Here is a 20268-nt window from a genome sequence, read left to right as displayed (position 1 = left end):
CGAGGGATTGAACCTGTATCTTTTATTTCTCCTGCACTGGCAAGTGGGTTTTTTTTCTTTTTTTACTGCTAATGCCATCTGGGAAGTCCATGAAGTGAAGTTGCTCAGTCGTGTCTGACTCTTTGTGACCCCATGGACTGCAGCATACCAGGCTCCTCTGTCCATGGGATTTTCCAGGTAAGAATACTGGAGTGGGTTGCCATTTCCTTCCCCAGGAGATCTTCCCCACCCAGGGATCGAACCCGGATCTCCCGCATTGTAGACAGACGCTTTACCATCTGAGCCACCAGCAAAGTCACCAGGAAGCCCATGGTTAGTAAGAAATCATGAAAGACTGTGATGTAATCAAAATCCAAGAAGAGCTCAATGCAACAATGGCAGAAATATCCAAGCAAAATTAAATACAGCATTTATTTCAAAAATGTGTTAGAGGCAGGTGGGGGGAAGGAGTGAGGATCTAATTTGCCAGCAAGTTATTCAAAACATACTTAGAAAATCTTGCTCACAGTTCAATGTTTATGAACAGTACGACATAGTTGCCAAAAAATTAATGGATTCTCAGTCTGCATTATGTCTTTAATAAAGGAGGTATTTATTTTGTTTTATTTTACATTAATAAAACTATAATTACCACACTGTGCTCTATTCATTCTGAATTCCATTGACAAACCAAAATTGCCCCTAAAGGATTATAAGAATAGTTAATGGTTCAAAAATAAAGGATGATCTAAGAGAGTGGGAATATTAAATTTGCTAGCACAAATACATAAGAGTGATGGAATAGCTTGCAAATACTGGAAGCCTTCCCTGTGGAAGAGGAAGTGGACATCTGTACCAGCACAGACAGGGTTACAAAGCACAGCTAATGCGACATGTGTTTTAGCACATAGGAACAGCATGCTACTTTTACAGAAACATGAGGAATAAGTAGAATATTAAAATAAATGAGTCATCTTATAATTAGGGCCATTCACACTCCTCATACTCTTCAGCTTCATGATACACTGGATTCCTTATCACTGGAAGTTAAAGTTACATAATCAACACTAACTAGTGTAAGGACTTCCCTGGTGGCTCAGATGGTAATGAATCTGCCTGCAATACAGGAGACCCAGGTTCTATCCTTGGGGTGGGAAGATCCCCAGGTGAAGGGAATGGCCACTCGTTCTAGCATTGTTGCCTGGAGAATTCCATGGACAGAGGAGCCTGGAAGATTCTTCATCAGGGAGAAGGTTTGACAAACTGACCGCTAAAGGACCTGTTGGTTTTAAAAGGCTGAGGCATGTCTCTGCTCCTCAATGGTGTTTTCAGACATTGATCTTGTTATTCTATGTGTGTTATCTTTCACAGCCAGTGTGACACATTTGGTCAGCCTTCCTGGGATGATAATTGTTCAGAATTCACACAACACAGTTACCTGACAATCTGACATAACACCACACATTTGTTTTCCTGCCAATTAACTTCAAGATCTTTCCACTAACACTTTGTCAACTCCCTAAATGATGCGGTGACTTTTGCCAATAGAAGGGTGATTTTTTCTTCACAGCTAGCTGTTAAGATCATACTAGTAAGATAACAAAAATTAAATGAGACTCTCAGTGACAGGCCATTTAGCCGCATGGCAGAGGCTACATATATGCTATAGGTGTCACTATCAAAGAGTGGAGTAGGTTGAAAGGCTGTTGGTTAAATCGAAGAAAATATACCTTTTGCAAACAGATTTGATAAGTCTTATGAGCTATCTGGCTATGCTCTACAAAATGTGCAGTTATCAATGTACACAAAATCTTGAATTATTATAATAGTAATGAAAAGTAATTTTTATAAAAAGTCAGAGATACAGAAATACTATTGTTAGCGTGACAGCCTAGATTACCACATTTAAAATTAGAATCTTGCTGAAGTATAGCTAGCAAATATTAGCAGTGAGTGAATGTATCCAGTATGGAAATCAAGTCCCTCTAAATAGAATTATTATCTGTTTTGGCTCTAGAGTTTCCTATCATTCCGTAATGAAATAAGCAAGTGATAATATATATATATAATTCATTGTCAGCATTTAGAAGAGTCTAAGATATACAAAATTAGTTATCAATATCATATTTCATGCAAATATACATAACACACATTGCCAATGTCACTTCATGCATCTATGCATTGTCTACCTACAAGTATATTCATTTTACTGCAAGCCACATTTATAGCAAGCCACTAAGTTAAAATAGGGATTCCCTGTTGGCTCAGACAGAAAAGAGTCTGCCTGCAATGCAGGAGACTGGAGTTCCATCTCTGGGTCAGAAAGATACCCTGGAGAAGAAAACGGCAACCCCAGTATTCTTGCCTGGAAATCCCATGAATGAAGAAGCCTGGTAGGCTACAGTCCATAGGGTCACAAATAGTCGGACACAACTGAGCAACTTCACTTTCACTTCACTTTCAAGATAAAATAAGCTATGACATACAGGTGAGGAATTTCCTTATGTAATAAGAGCACTTGTTCATGAAACAGTTTGGCATATAAAACAAGAATCATGTATTTCTGTTTGAGTTTGAATTTTTTTTTTTTTTTTTTAACTTTGGCATGACTTTTGAGATTTTATTTACCTGACCAGGGATCAGCCTGTGACCCCTGCAGTGGAAGAGCAAAGTCCTAACCACTGGACTCCCAGGAAATTCCCTGAACTTGAATTCTGGATTTACCACAAAGTAGATATGTTGGAAAAGTAACATAGCATGTATTAGACCTGGCTTTCCTATCTGTAATATAGAAACAAAAATTCAATTATATTAGTAATCTGTAGGATTATTCTAAATAATAAAGGGAATAAGGTCTAAACTACATCAAAGTGTTCCATATACTCTCTTTGAAACCCATCAAATAATGAACTTGGAAAATATAGCAAATATTTACCATGATTCCTTGGAGAAAGTGGTCAAACTTAATGTCTCATAATGCTCCATTTTAATTAAATAGATCATGATACCAGTCTCTACATTTCTTTCATCTTCGGTGAAATAGAAAGTGCAGACTGCCCATATGCAAGTGAGCAGAGGGGATTTTCCCAGCATAAAAAACATCACCAGGATATTTCCAGGTTTCAGCAACAAAGATTTATTTCTTGCTCATGTGACACATCAACCTCAGAGCGGGCGGGCTCTGCTGCCTACTGTTCTGTTTCAGTGACACGAGCTGCCAGAGTCTTTACCGCTTGGATCACCATCAATCAACTCCTTTGACTGAAGAAGCAAACCTAAGACACTGTGCCTGGTTCTCAAAGGCTTCCTCTAGAGAATGACAAGCTTTGTTTCCTCTCACATCTCCTTTATCTAAACAAGCCCCATGGCCACATCCAGGGGTGCTGCGAAGTCAATTCTCATATGCCCATAAAGATGAGAATCATCCATACTTGCTGAAGAGCATGACTGACAACTTTATCTTATAAATCAATGTCATTAGACAATCTGGAAATGTTTTTTATATACTATAAATATCTAATTTTAAAGACTTTATAAGTAAAATTTACATGAGATATACCTTGACTTTGTGTTCATGTCTAAGTAAGTAAATAAGTGTTAGTTGCTCAGTCGTGTCCGACCCTTTGCGACCCCATGGACTCTAGCTCACCAGGCTCCTCTGTCCATGAGATTTTCCAGGCAAGGATACTGGAGTGGGTTTCCATTTCCTTCTCCAGGGGATCTTCCCAACCCAGGGATTGAACCCGGGTCTCCTGCACTGCAGGCAGATTCTTTACCGAATTAGACTATCTGCATGAACCCAAAAGTCCAGGTTGAATTTCATATATTGTTGTCTTCGTTTATCAGTGAAATAACTGATGAAGCAGCCCATGTAAAAGACAACAAAATTAACTCTGCATCTATATAAAGAGTTCACTCACTTTCTTTAGCAAGATAATGAAACTTAGTAATAAATGGGATGTTGTGAAAATGAATGGGTAGAACTACTTGGTAGTTTGTCAGAGGGGACACTGTCTAAAAATTAAATTAAATTTATACAACCATGGAATATTTAACTTACAGAGTACTGAGTATGCTACGTTAGAAGATTTTAACAAAAGTTATGTGACCATTATGAGGTCACTGTGGAGGATATGAATGCACTGAGTATTGATAGACTTTGTCATATCTTCCTAGAATTTAGTTGAAATGAATGACTATTTTTATTAAAATGACCCAGAAATCATTAGAAAACTCATCACATAGACTCTTATAAAACCAAACAAACAGCAGCAAATAAAATTTCTCTGAATACTCAGTATTATTTATTAACCTCTCTTCACCATGGTCTGTATCAATGAGAAAACAAACAATAAGGCACTTAATAAAGTCATCATTTATCTTATTTTTACGATGCTGAATCAAAGCCTTGAATGATTTGTTTCCAACTAAACCAGATAGGTTACCAATTTATGGGTTCTAATAAATACAGCCTATGATAGCTTTAGAACAAACACACATATATTGAGAGATAATTGTTCACAATAAATACTTTTAAACTGATGGATAATACATCGTGTTTTTGTGTTAGAATATATCTATATAATCTATCATGTTATTTAAAGGGGTTGTTCATGCTATTATTCAGATTTCAGTGATATGAAAGAAGACTCCCCCTCCCCAAAACAAATAAACAAACAAAAAAACTCTCAAAATACCTTGGTAAAAATAATATAATATAATATAGAGGCAAGATATTTTTGTTTCTTAAAAGTTTTTTTTTTTTTTTTTTTTTTACAATATGCCTCCAAAAAGATGAATTGTGCTATAGTCATGGTGACATTTCAAGAAGTAGTAAATGAGGTAGATTGAACCAAAACCTGGGCAATGTCTTGACAAAATATATTTTGTAATCGCCTTCATCAATCAATCAATATACATTGCAAAATATATGATGTCTATCAAATATGGTACATTTTCCTTGTTTCTGTAACTGATTTAAAAAATGGTATTCTCTGCCCTCAAGAAACATTAAACTTTCTTAAGATAATTGGGATGATGGCACTGATCTAGGTATGAAAATACATCAGAAAAATTGGAACAGGTAGAAGGAACTTGGCGGAAAGCCTTTTGCGATCTAAATCAGGAATCTTTGCATAAAACACACGCTTGGCATTCTACAACCATCTTATTTCAGATGATTTAAAAAATTAATTGAAGTACAAAATAAAATTTGTCTATGGCAAAGGTAGTATTCATAATATATTAAACATAACACAGCAAGGCATTGATGAATTAGAGCAGAAACAATGACTAGTCAGACCAAACAGCAGGGAAAACCAAATCAGTTTTGCTATGTCAGCCTTGAAGGTGCACACAGCTTTGGTGCTGAGAGTATCTGTGAATTGAAGTATAGCCAATGAACAGATTATCACAATAAATTCAAACCTGTATACATATTATATAACTCACAACTGAGATTTGATATCATAAAAATATTATTTTCTTTCCCTTACTCTTATATTTCAATTACCAAATGCTAGGATACTGCAGTGGATTGCCATTCCCTTCTCCAGGGAATCTTCCTAACCCAGGGATTGAACTGGTGGTTCTTACCATCTTCTGCATTGGCAGGCAGGTTCTTTACCCCCCAGGTCACCTGGGAAGCCACTGAGAAGGGAATGGCAATCCATTCTGCTATTCTTGCCTGGACAATCCCATGGAGAGAAGAACCTGGCAGGCTACAGTCCCTAGGATCACAAAGAATCAGGCATGACTTCACACAGAAAACAATTGTGTTTTATGTAAAAGCATATGACTTCCAAAAAGCTTTACTCATGAGAAGGCAATATTATATATGGTAGTTAATTTAGAATAATAATTTTAGATCTAGTACCTTTAATTAAATAAAGGAACTGAATGACAAATGAGATAGCTAAAGTTTTGAGTTTGATCAAAAAGCTTGTTACCTATAAAACTTGTTTGTTTATCAGATGTTCCAGCATTTAGTTTGGACACAATTATGGGGACAGTAGGGTTGAATGTGTCAAAATTACATTAACAAATACATCATTGCCTTTTCCTGCTAGTATGTAACAGTAGAACTTCAGATAGCAAGAGCAAAATATATATTTCTATCTAAAATTGTATGGTTAGAATATGATGTTTTCAGTTGCTTGTGTCTGAAAAGCCAACTGTGCCTGATATTACATCTATTCACAAACATTCTGGATCCTCTCCTGGGCATATGGTAAAATCACACTTCTCTGTTTCCTTTGAAATTAGCCTTGGCTATAAACTGATCACAGGTAATGGGAGCTGTTTTCCAGTGGATCATATTAACTCCCAGCAATTCATGTCAGAGCCAGAGACAATTTACAGCACTTTCTCCATGGCCTCTAGAGCCAAACCACTCCAGATGGTGCCACCTCCTTCAGCCTGAACCCAGAAGTGAGGACAAGGCAGTGCAAAGACTCCAGCTAGCCTGTGTGGACAGGAAGTATGAGTGAGAAATGAACTTTTTATGGCTGAGACTTGAGGGGTGTTTATTACTATTGACATGTTAGCAAGCCGATCTTGACTTGCATGGAAATGAAAGTCAAAATGGAGGGCTCAGTCCATGCTGAGGAAAGCAAAAGTGTGTATTTGTGACACTGACTTAATGGATCGTGGCTGTGTTAGAGACCCTGTATCAGAAGCTAGAATGATGACCATCACATTAAGCAGTGGAGAAACATCTGGTAAAACTGTTATCTGTGTTCTTGGTGATGAAGATCATTGTACCCAATAAATGCACAGTGCCAGGGAAGAAGCCAGCAAACAGAATGTTAGTTCTGATGCTAATGACTGTTTCTGGCAAGGTATGGCAAATTATGACCCTCTGTCTCAGTGACACATTGCTCCAGATGGACACCTCACTGTCAGCCCAAGTCCTGGAGGGAGCAGCATCCAGAGGACTCCAAGCCAGCTCGCCACAGACAAGTGGTATGAAAAAAATAACTGCAATGTCATACTCCAAAGAGAATTTTTGATTGTGCATTTCTATAGCTAATTGCCTAGATTTGGGTCTGATATACCACCTCAAACTAGTGTATTAGTGAGCCTGAAAGCAAAAACAAAAGGGAATAAATAAACAACTAATCAGAGTTGAAAGAGACAAACACTTCTCAATTCCTAATATTAAAACAACATAGTTAGTTACAATGAGCTAGAGCACAGAATAGATTAATTTGTCTTAGGGAGTATGTCCCTAAGACAAAAGATGTAAGAACCATAAATATTCTCACTGGACAAGGCACCGGTAAAGGAGTTTAACACCATCGCATAATTCAAATGAGAGAGGTAGGAAGGTAAATAGAATGAAAAAGAAAAGAGAAATAGCAAATTTAGAAAACAGATCTAGGGAAAACTGGGTGTGACTAACGTGTAATAGGAAAGAACAAATCTGACTCCAGACTGGACCTGATTCTTTTACTTTAACCTTTGTGTTCTATCACTTTTTCTATAAGTTAAGAATGTCGCCAGGCTTCTCAGGTGGCACTAATGGTAAAGAACTCTGCTGCCAATACAGGAGACATGAGAAGTGGGTTCAATCCCTGGATCGGGAAGATCCCCTGGATGAGAGTATGACAACCCACCTCAGTATACTTGCTTGGAGAATCCAATGGACAGAGAAGCCTAGTTGGTCACAGCCTAAAGGGTCGCAAAGAGATACAACTAAAGTGACTTAGCATGCACAGATGCAAGAATGTTGCCTATAGTCTAAAATATACATGAGTCATTCTCAGGGCTCTGACCTTCAAAGGCATAACACTTTTCCATTCATATAGAAATTAAAAGTTGCAAAACAGAGAATAATATTTGCCTTGTTAGAGGTTTATAGGAACATCACAACCTGATCTGTGTAGACAGCAGCAAGAACAAAGGATTCTGAAAGCAAGAAGTTTGCAAAAGCCAACTATATCCCTTCCTCTTTTAGTATAAAAGAAGCCTGAATTCTAAATAGGGTGAGATGGTTCTATCATTATATGACATACTACAGGTTAAATTATTGCTTCTTATTAATCCAAAAATAATTGAGGATAATTCAGAATGTGAGATGGGAAAAATGTCACATTGCCATTTAGTTTTTGTTGTGTTTTTTTTTAATTTTTCTGGCAATTTTGTTAAATAGTTGCATAATCCAAATTCAAATAAATTGTGGTTTTAATGATTTAGATGTATTGGTAAAACTGTAAAGACTTTTTATTAGGTTTTTATTAAGTTCAAATCCTTGATCCGAATCTGGGTAGAAATTTTCTCTAAATAGTTGGCAACATACTTTTTGTTTTTATCTAATTAAATATAATATATAAACTAGTTTTTGCTAGGCACTGTGACTGTGAGGGTGCATGTGAGGGTTTTTTCTCTGCCTCTCTTTTTCTCTGTATCTTTCCCTATATACTCTCCTTTGCTATAATCAGTGTTACACACATGCCACATTATTTCTTATTAAATAACATTCATTTGTTTCTCAAAATATAAAGGTAGAGAATGGATAGATTTGTTTAAAATATAAATATTTCAACCATTACTTCTCTCAGATGGCAAAATATGGAAAGTGAAATAGATTCTATTTTGGAATTTTCTGATGCTTTTATTTGCAGGCTATAAAAGGTGTATTTTCCAGGACTCTATTTTACAGAACAAAACAAATCATACATAATCAAATAAAAAGAGCTTAGCATTATATACTAATCAGACATACTTTTATTCATGGTGATAACCGAAAACACTGATTTTATTCTGATTTAGTTTTACTCAGTGACAATAGAAAACAGGTACAGCAGAAAGATATTTGCAAGTTATCCTGACCCGATACAATTTGCAGTACATTTTGTTTTTTTGTGCGTGTGATTACTGGCATCTGCATTCTGTATGGTTACTATGTGTACTTTAATTTACACACTTCTACACTTAATGCCATTTGTAGTTAAGAAAGCATTTCCTATATGCAGACACATTGTTCTATTTTGATAACATAACAGGTACAAATATTTTTTTCCCTCAGCTTCAATCAAAATAACTTTTAGATATGTTATTTGCATTTTAAATTTAAATAAAAAAGCATACAAGCTAATTTGAGTTAAATGTTTGAAAGTAACCTAAAATCCCACTCTAACTTGCATAGTCTACCTAGAATACACCTTGATTTGAATTTTAGGCTTGTAGACACATATACACAAATGACTATGTGTTTTACCTAAAATTTCTAAAGAGTTTCCTTGACACAAGGTCACTGCTTTCGCAATCACTAGGAGTATGAAATAAGTTGGTGCATTTCCTTACAGTACCAAGAATAAAGTCTGTCAACTTAAAGGTGCCTGTGGGAGGTGGGAACAACTTAGAAATCTTTTCCCAATTAAGTACCTGCCTCATACTTCTTATATTTTCTTTATCTCTATGAGGTAAAATGTTTTATTTCTCAATAAAAAGTTTTTGAAAATCTATTAAATGTGGTTACCCACAGATTTCACTAGTTTTGAGAGAAATCCAGTAAAAACAGAATATTTTATCAGTTATTTAGTTCCAAGAGTGAATAAGTTATCTTTTACTAAAGATCTAACATAGTAACACAATTTGGGATACATTTTTAGCTATCTATATGCTGAAATTGATAAAAGAATACCCTCCACACTACCTATGAAGGATCAGAAAATTTATAGCAAACTAAGGTCACTCCTCCCATTAGATATGAATCAGCTAAATGCACTAGGCTCCAATTGAAACAAATAATTAAATATAAACATTTTCAACATTATAGACAGTTCCAGAAATATCACGCAAAAAAATAGATTTATCCTGTAAATCATTGTTAGCTCAATATTAACACAAGTGAACCAGTACGTTAAGAGTCCAGTTTTAAACTCAACATGGACAATCCAAATATTAGTTAAGATTAAAGCATCTGATTGTATTAAGAATATTAGCTTTAAACTAGTAGTTCAAAACCACTGGACATTGAATAATTCTGACTAAATTTTGACTAAATTACTACTCTTTAGGCATACACTATGTAGCAAAATTTTAAAATATTGATTCACTCATTCTGAGATTATGTTCTTTATATTGTTTAGATGTCAAAATTCTTATTTTTATTTTTAAATTTGCAATTAAATTATGCTATAAATACAATAAGATGCACATAAGTACAAACCCAGAAAATTTTCAGAAACCCAACATACAATGGTAGCCAACCATGGATTAAAGAATCTTGAGTTTTTAATACTAAATAAGGCATGTGGACCTTTATCCATTGCCTCAGCCCTTGCACCAGGAAAGGCATCATATTCCTGATTTGGACTAGTACAGCTCAAATTTGCCCATTGGGAAATGGCAACCCACTCCAGTATTCTTGCCTAGATAATCCCATGGACAGAGGAGCCTGGTGGACTAGAGTCCGTGGGGTTGCAAAGAGTCAGACATGGTTTAGCCTCTGAGCACAAACACACACACACACACACACACATTTCAATTTCTTTTTGAAATATGTATATATTTCAGTTTTTTTTTTTCAATTTGATATTAGAGATTTATTCATATTGTTCTGGATGGATAGTTTTTCCCTCAGCTTCATAGAATGCCATTGTGTAAATATACAACAATTTTTCACTCTGTCTTTGTGGATGAACATTTAGTAGATTTCACCTTAAGATTATTAAGCATAATGCTACTGTTAACATTCTTGTACCTTTTTGGGTATTCATTGTTGCAAATATGTACATATTTCTTTTGGATTTCTATCTAGACAATCTAAACCTTCCTCTATTTATCTATTTGACCCAGATAATTTTTCTTTTGTTTTCTCCTTTATTGTCTTATTATAGGGTGATCAAAAACTTTTTATCTTATTTTCTTAACTATAAATATTTTCCTTATTTTAGTAGATATTCCAGATATCATTCTTGATTTATTTCACTCTAATGCAAAGTATATCTCTTAGCACATCCTCAACAATGCCAGTAACTTGGGATCCTTAGAAACTCTTTCCCACTTACCATCCATTATTACACTATTGTCATACATTAAAATCTTACATATATTTTATTTCCACATAATCTCATAATTATTATTTTGTACAGGTGATATTCACTTATATTTTCTCACATACATTTGTCATCTCTGGCATTCCTCTTCCCCTTCACATGGTCAAGTTTCCACTAGCATTTCGTGTCTGAACACATCTTTAATTTCACCTTGATTTTTTTTTAGTGGTACATAATTCTAGATTGTCAATTTTTAGCACTTTAAAGATGCCAAAATCTGTTTGTGTTTTTGTTTTGATAAGTCGGGCTTATTATTAGTCCAATGAAAGTAATGTTTTTCTTTTTTCTCTAGTTACACAAGAATTTTATTCTTTTTTTCAACAAATACGCCTAACTGTGGTTTTGCTTGAATTTACTTTTCTTTGTGTTCATTGTGCTTTTTGAGTCTGTGAGTTGAATTTTGGTTTTTAGTTTTTAAAAAAATCTACATCCTTTACATTTTTCCCTAGGTGTATCCAATTTTCCCCTTCATTCTTCTTGTGTCTCAAACTGTAAAATATGTTAGACCTTTCAAGCATATCTAACATGCTTCTCATGCATCTATCCAATATTTTGTTGTTGGTTTCCCCACTGATCCCATTTTGCCATTTCTATTTTATTTACCTGTCTCCATATTCACTGATCCTGTCATCCACTAAGCCAAGATTCCTATTAGAACAAGATTTTGAGTTATTGATTTCAGATACTGAATTTTTATGTTTTAGAATGTCCTTTAGTTTGTTTCATAAATTCCAAATCTCGGGTGACTTCTGCAATACTCCATCTAATTTATCCTTCCTTTCCTACATTTTTTGAACATTTTCATGATAAGTATGTGAAAACTGCTCTTACTAATTTCTATATCTGAATCATCTTACATCTTTTGCAGGTTCATGTGTGCTCAGTCTCCTAATCATGTCCGACTCTTTGTGACCCCAGCAGACTCCTCTGCCCATGGGGTTTTTTTAGGCAAGAATACCAGAGCAGGTTGTCATTTCCTCCTCTAGGGGATCTTCCAACCTTGGGATCAAATCCGCATCTCCTGCCTTGGAAGGCAGATTGTTTACCACTGAATGACGTGGGAGGTCTGGTTTCTTTTCCGTTTGATATTAGCCATAAGGTCTACTCACATGCTGATAATTAGAGATTTAAGTTCATCCTAAATAAAAAGGACTGCAGAGGTTTTAGAAAACATTTTTTCTCCTCAAGAGGTCACCCTCTTTATATTTAACAGATATCATAGGGAGTTGATCTTTTAAAGATAATCTCTTTAGGATCAAGATTTGAGCTGTATCTGTCCTGGGTTATGCTTACATAAAACTCAGTCTAGCTCTGACTCTTCCCTGTTCTTAGGGCATGATGCTTCAGAGCTTTCTGTTAAGGACCTAGTAAGCATATGCTACTTCAGGCCTATGACACTGAAAAAGGTTCAATTCTATCATGTAGAGGTTTTTAGTTTATCTCTTTAGTCATCTGCCACGGGTTAAGGCAAATGTCTTAAAGAGGACGCTGAACATATATTTACAACTCCTTAAGCCTCTAATTTTCTTAGTTCGATCAATTGTGACTGCAAAATTTTCATCTGATTTCTCTGTCCTGGAATACCAGCATTTTCCAGGGGCTAGTCCTAAATTTTCAGTTTCATACTCTGCCCTGAATTGACAAATATGCTTTAAGGAAAAACAGTTCTAGAAACACAGTGGTACTTCCTCATTCTCTCTGGAGTATCCTGTTCTATTTTCAATCTCCTCCCTCTAGAGAGCTTTTATCCCTCAAGCACTTGAAAGTCTGTGGTAAACTTCATCTGCTTGCAAAGATTTTTGAATACTTTTTTAGCATCCAGCACTATCTGAAATTCAGCAAATATCTTGTGATAAATTAAACTTCTTTAGGCCTATTGAGTCTAAAATTTTGTAATTCTACTCTCCACACCTTCTATTAGAAGCTTTGCTGGTTTCTCTTTCATTCATCGCCATTCTGCTTGGCAAAATGATGAGTCCGCAGCCTCTGTTCAGATAGGTAAATGAATTAATGAATAAAAAAAGAAAGAAAGAAGGAAAGAAAGACAGAAAGGCAGCCAAGTAGAAAGAAATAAAAAGAACAAGTTATGAATCCTAAGCTTATATCTTGTACCAGGAATTTTAGTCCATGCAGTTGTGACTTTTATGATCTGTTATATACTTAAATGTATAATTTTAAAAACTATTCAACTTGTAGTTACTATCAACAGATGTATTGGCCTACTTCAATCTACAATATTTCACCTGAAGCAAAACCCCCAGTTTTCACTTGGTGATTTTCTAAAATATTCTCTCAAAGCAAAATAATAAGGGTAGCATTCCGATATGGGTGCTATAGACTTCGGGCTCCTAGGATTCTCTGATCTAATGTGCCATACACTGTAATATGTAGACAGAGGTTTGTTTTTTTCTTTAAAATTAACCCTAAGAAGACTACTTTATATTATAGCTTATCTAAAAGTGTTGCATTTCATCATTATTTTTAAACATCAGTTGGTTCTACTTGAATATAAGATTAGGTTTCTAATATATTACTTATGAGTGTTCTATAGAAAAACTAACAGGAAGAATTTGAGTTTAGAAATTGATTCCAACAATGTTAAGAAACAGCTTAATTATGGTGGCATTCTTAGTCCAATAACCTCTTCTGGACTATTCTCATGGGCCCTGAGTTCCACTTGTGAGGAAGGATCCAGAGAAGGATGTTTCTATACTTTCTTCACATTAGGGGAATCTCATGAATGTGCACTTTTACTCTACTACTTATTTTTAAGTCAAATTTTTTTCCATTTATTTTTATTCATTGGAGGCTAATTACTTTACAATATTGTAGTGGTTTTTGCCATACATTGACATGAATCAGCCATGGATTTACATGTATTCCCCATCCTGATCCCCTCCCACCTCCCTCCCCATCCCATCCCTCTGGGTCTTCCCAGTGCACCAGCCCTGAGCACTTGTCTCATGCATCCAACCTGGGCTGGTGATCTGATTCACCCTTGATAGTATACTTGTTTCAATGCTGTTTTCTCAGAACATCCCACCCTCGCCTTCTCCCACAGAGTCCAAAAGTCTGTTCTGTACATCTGTGTCTCTTTTTCTGTTTTGCATATAGGGTTATCATTACCATCTTTTTAAATTCCATATATATGTGTTAGTATACTGTATTGGTCTTTATCTTTCTGGCTTACTTCACTCTGTATAATGGGCTCCAGTTTCATCCATCTCATTAGAACTGATTCAAATGAATTCTTTTTAATGGCTGAGTAATATTCCATGGTGTATATGTACCACAGCTTCCTTATCCATTCATCTGCTGATGGGCATCTAGGTTGCTTCCATGTCCTGGCTATTATAAACAGTGCTGCGATGAACATTGGGGTGCACGTGTCTCTTTCAGATCTGGTTTCCTTGGTGTGTATGCCCAGGAGTGGGATTGCTCGGTCATATGGCAGTTCTATTTCCAGTTTTTTAAGGAATCTCCACACTGTTCTCCATAGTGGCTGTACTAGTTTGCATTCCCACCAACAGTGTAAGAGGGTTCCCTTTTCTCCACACCCTCTCCAGCATTTATTGCTTGTAGACTTTTGGATAGCAGCCATTCTGACTGGCGTGTAATGGTACCTCATTGAGGTTTTGATTTGCATTTCTCTGATAATGAGTGATGTTGAGCATCTTTTCATGTGTTTGTTAGCCATCTGTATGTCTTCTTTGGAGAAATGTCTGTTTATATCTATGGCCCATTTTTTGATTGGGTCATTTATTTTTCTGGAATTGAACTGCAGGAGCTGCTTGTATATTTTTGAGATTAACCCTTTGTCTGTTTATTCATTTGCTATTATTTTCTCCCATTCTGAAGTCTGTCTTTTCACCTTGCTTATAGTTTCCTTTGTTGTGCAAAAGCTTTAAGTTTCATTAGGTCCCATTTGTTTATTTTTGTTAAGCCAAATTTAAATAAGCTTTTATCTAGTAATGTCTGTGGAGTTTGTTTCTGCAATTTCTGAATTTTTATGAGTGTATACTTGTGTTTCCCATATTGTTACTTATAGAATAGACTATGTTACCTGTAATGGCCTTCATTTCATAAAGCAATGAACTTTAATAAAAAGTTGAGTGCCTCAACATGAAATGAAAAATGATGATAACAACATATATGATCATTTTTGTTCATAGAATAATAAAAACCCTCAGAATATGATAAGTATAAAATTGTAGCATTTAGTTAAAAATGTTGGACATGACTAACTTTCAAATTGGCAAAGAGGTTTCAATTGCCAAGAGGTCAGGTTTATATTCCTAAAAGTTATAATTTTGCCAGTGTTTCATTTAACTGAACTCACTTAAAACAATGACAATGAAATTTAATATATGTTCACAATAAAAACCATGAATTTAAGCATAGAAGGAACATATCTCAACATAATAAAGGCCATATATGACAAGCCCACAGCTTAATATCAGACAAGAAAAACACCATAGATGATTTCAACAAGCTCTCATAATTTTGCGTAGTAGAACCACAAAATTGTAGAATAAAATGGAAGGTAATAGACCTAGGAAGAGTTTATAAATACATATTTTGTGTGTGTGTGTATATATATATATATATACATATGTATGTATAAATCAAAATGGTGTATAATAAATTATCCTCCTCAATTTTAGTAATATTTCTCTCTATATAAAAAGGAAGAACTGTCTAGAATTAAGCAGAGTCTGGACTTTGAGCCAGCACAGCTGCCCCAACGTGAGCCCTGCGGGAAGGCAAGACGGCAGCAAGATGCAAGCCATCAACCTCTGAGACACTGCAGCCACCCTGCCAGGTCGCCAAGGTGACCCAGGAGAAGCAGAGGATACTGGCCCCAGAAGGCTGAAGTGCCTAAGGCAGGAAAGGCTTCATCAGCCTTGACCTTTCATCTTCTCTTACATTGAAATAGAGAAGGAAATGGCAATGCACTCCAGTATTCTTGCCTGAAAACTCCTATGGACAGAGGAACCTGATGAGCCATATTCCAGGGTCTATGGGGTCACAAAAGAGTCAGACACAACTTAGATACTAAACAACCACAGTACCCGGAAAAGCAGTAAATTCCTCAACTTGAGATGTCTGGTTTCCCTTAATCAACAGTATCTTTTGATGTTCCAACTACCTGGTCCTTGTTCCAAAAATGCTGTAATCCTGCCCCCTGCCTTACCTCTTGGGGCCATCCCTCAGAGTGACCTGAGAGTTCTGTCTCTTCAGAGCTCTTGTGAGCTCAGAAAATCCACCAAGTAAAGCATAAGTACATAATTCTCAATGTCTAGACTGTGCACTTTTTTCAGTCCATAGTTTAAATTCTTATATTGAAAAAGGCAAGGACCTTCTTTATTACATGACTAATATGTCAGCTCAAGAGAGGGCTAGGTTCTAATACCACAGTACGTAGCATACAAAAAGTACCACATAGGGTTTCAGTAAAATACTGAATAACCAACAACAAAAGCAATATCCACAGCCAAAGAATAATGAGAACAAACTGAATAAATTCCTTCCAAGTATGTAATAGTTTCTTCCAAAAGAGTAAAATTGTCTCTTCAATATAACATTTTTTTGGTGAAGTTTAGAAGTTTTAGATAAAAATATATGTCTTACCTGATTCCTCAAAGTCAATGTTGTAGGCTTTCCAGGTTTCAGTTATGCGAAGAAGATTCTCTTCCATGGCTTGGATATCCATGGAAGGGCAATTGCATTCTGGGAACTTGGGGCCACAGTGACACCAGCAGTCATTGTCCTTGCAGATAAACTCTCCCTCTGAGTTGCAGGCTATATAGCTCAAAGCTGCTTGTACAAAACGCTCCTGAAGGTAGTCTGGAAGCAGGACTTGCAGCCCTTAAAGAACAAACCAAAAAAGGAAATTCATTCTGATAAAGGCCAAAGTATAATACATAATTACAATATTCAGAAAATGTCAAAAATGTAGCATATTGTTATAGATTTATGCATATTTTAATATGATCATTAGAAAAATTATTGAATTCTGGAAAATTTGCAAATGCTTATCATTTTTTTCAACATATACTAGCTCCAAGCACTGTTCAATACATGCAAATCCATGGCTGATTCATGTCAATGTATGGCAAAAACCACTACAATACTGTAAAATAATTAGCTTCCAACTAATAAAAATAAATGAAAAAAAAAAAAAAAAAAGAAAAAAAATCCAAACACCAAGCTTGAGGAATTTAAATGATTAGAACAAAAAGCATTTTTTAATATATTTTCTACTGTTGGATTAGATTTTTAAAAATAAATTGAAAATTCTGTCAAAAAAAAGAATCTGTGAAATTATAAAGCATTTAATATCTCAGACTATCTGATTTTGTTTTTTAAATTGATTTGACTGGCTATTTGAATTTATTGATCAGAACATTTGATTACTTTTATGTAATGTAGACAGAACCTACCTTTATGTATTTTGAAATGAGATGTATGCATTTCTTTTCCACTTATTTTCAAATACTTTCAATATTTTTATTTACCTTCAAACTACCAGCTCCTCTCTACTTAGATACTATTTGCAACATTGGCAAAAGTGTTATGAAACATTGCTGTATCTCATGTCATTAAAACACATAACTTTATATGAGTATGTTTTTCAAATGATCACTTCCATTGACTACAGGGAAGTCATCAGAGAGACTGAGTTGTTTCACTGATTATTCCTCATCAGTCATAGTGATACAGTTTACTTCTTTTCCACATGCAAGTTAAGTTACTAATTCTTAAGAATATATCAAGAATAAAAATAAAGCTATCAAAAATATTTAGGGATCTCTACTACTTTTACATTTAAGCATTTGCTACAAAAATCTAATCAAAAGGGTAAATATTCAATATAATCAGTAGGTAAAAATAAACATAAAAGTAGAGGAAAATTTTTCAATACCTCACAGCTATTTACCACAAAATTTGATTTTTACCTCTTTTACATGCTTCCTTTATAACAAACAAAACAAAACAAAACAAAAACACATTTTTTTGATACAATCATTATCTACAAGGCTAATTTAACTAAAATCATGAATTAACATTTAGGGGAAAAAGTCTATCTTGTAAAAGTCTTGACAATTGTACTCATCTCATTCTTTCAGACTAATTCTACCATAGATTGGTCAGGAAAAGTACTCAACACATATTTATTACTTTATTATTTATTTTTATTTCAGCTCAAATAATTATTGAGTGCCTTCCATTTGGAAGAGACTTTCTAGGGAAAATACAATATGAAGATGACCAATTCTTGCCCTAAAGGCATTTGCAATATATTTAGTAGAAGAGGCAATATAATATATAATATTAGAAATATACAATGATATTATACAATAGTACTTAATATGTACTAGAGTCAGGCTACATATATTTCACTAGGTATTATTAATTGGTAAAGCAACCACATTAGGTTCATAAGATTAATAAAATCTTTCATTAAAAAGGTAGACTGGAACATTATTTGATACATGGATACTTTTAAGAGATTTGCGGGGGGGGGTGGGTGGCGGCATGTGATACTACATTAGCAATATCACACATGAACTATGGAACATTTTTTTTAAATAGCAATTAGTAATATTGTTTTAATTCATATGCACTATGAGAATGCGATGAGTGCTTAGAAAAATAAATCCAGGGTAATGTTATTGGGGCTGTTATTTCAGGATGAAGTACAGGGAATTAGTTCACTTGTATTTAAATGATGTTTAACCATGAAAGTACTATGAGTAGTACTTTAATTTAGATGCAAAAGATATAAAGAAAAAAATTAATTTAGACAGAACATTAAAAATATTTAAACTAAGGAAAAAGTGATAAAACAGCAATTTTTTAGGAGACAGAAGAAGAATGGGATCTACTAAACAATAATTTATATGATGTAAGGCAGGTGAAATATGTCAAATGACTTGGAGGAGTAAAATGATAAAGCTAGATATATTCTTAAATGTCTAGTACTGTAGGTCATCAAATGACTGTATACTTCAGAAATATCTAATATCTGAAAATATTGATATTCAGTGTTAAAAACTGGCTAAGTCAGAGTCTCTGTTAATGAGATTCAGGACTTTGGGCAAGATATATGGAATCTGATTATCTCAATTTAAAAAAATAAAAAATGAAAGAAAATCAAAGAATTTATGTAACACTTAAAATGTCATAAACCAAGTAGTTACAGTATAATTTTTAATCAGCAAAAATGATAGTGCCTTTGCAGAAACAGAAAAGGCTGGAAAAGTAACTTGAGAAGGAAAGCCTCCTGGCAGAAAATGATGAGTTTAGCTTTAGACATGCAAGGATTTCTGTTGCATGTTATCTCTGCTTTATATATATCTATCAGTTGAAAGAAAGGAAACTGATAGTCTATAAAATCATGCTAAAAATAACAATTTTTTTGGAAAAGAGGTTTACAGTCAGACCACTCAAAACTCTTTAACTTTACAACTAGATCATTAATGTAAACAATAACTAATACCTAGAGTGAAAACTTGGACTGCCTTAGACAACTCAGAAGGATTGGGAGGGCTGTCATATAGACATTTTGTTAATGTACAGAAACAACAGAGTAAAAATACTGATGAAACCATTATTAGAAAGTCTCCTCGATTATGAGACAAAGCTAAGGAAGCAGAGTTCTGAGCCTGGGGGATATTGTGAAAGTGAGCATGTGAGACAGGGCAAGTGTACAAGCTGAAAACCCACTCAGTAAAACACAACCATGTCCAGTATTGGATGACCAGTTTTTTCCAACCAAACTTCTCACTAGGAACAACTAGAAAATATAGAAGGCATATTAAAATAATCTGTTTATACTATATAGTGCAGGGAACTATATAAGTCAATATCTTATAATGCAGAATAATCTAAAAAGTATGTGCAGAGAGATTCTTATATATATATATATATATATATATATATATATACACACACACACACACACATATATATGTATAATACATATGTATGTATACATATATATGTATACATATACACACATACATATATATATATGGCACAAAATCACTTTGCTATACACTTGAAACTAACATGGCATTGTAAATAAACTATAATTCAACTTCTAAAAATCTGTTCAAAAGGATGCAAAGTCCAATAAAAGTGAGGATGTCTAGAACTACCATGACAAGAAAAGGATCCCTGAGGTGTGAACCACACAGCTTTTGTCTTAGACTTTTGTCCA

General features: G+C 34.7%; 1 protein-coding gene across 2 annotated transcripts in view; it reads right to left on the bottom strand.

The window, feature by feature from the left end:
• BRINP3 (BMP/retinoic acid inducible neural specific 3) overlaps window positions 1–20268 on the bottom strand; it is a 459847-nt gene that overhangs the window by 136407 nt on the left and 303172 nt on the right. For both annotated transcript variants that reach the window (XM_065936721.1, XM_065936720.1), the window contains exon 6: window positions 16674–16910. In XM_065936721.1, the coding sequence (XP_065792793.1) occupies window positions 16674–16910 (237 nt within the window). The remainder of the gene's footprint in view (window positions 1–16673; window positions 16911–20268) is intronic.

Source organism: Muntiacus reevesi, chromosome 5 (assembly GCF_963930625.1).
Source record: "Muntiacus reevesi chromosome 5, mMunRee1.1, whole genome shotgun sequence".
NCBI classification, from domain to species: domain Eukaryota; kingdom Metazoa; phylum Chordata; class Mammalia; order Artiodactyla; family Cervidae; genus Muntiacus; species Muntiacus reevesi.
Note: the sequence above shows the minus strand (reverse complement) of the source record. Positions and strands in the feature narration are given on the sequence as shown.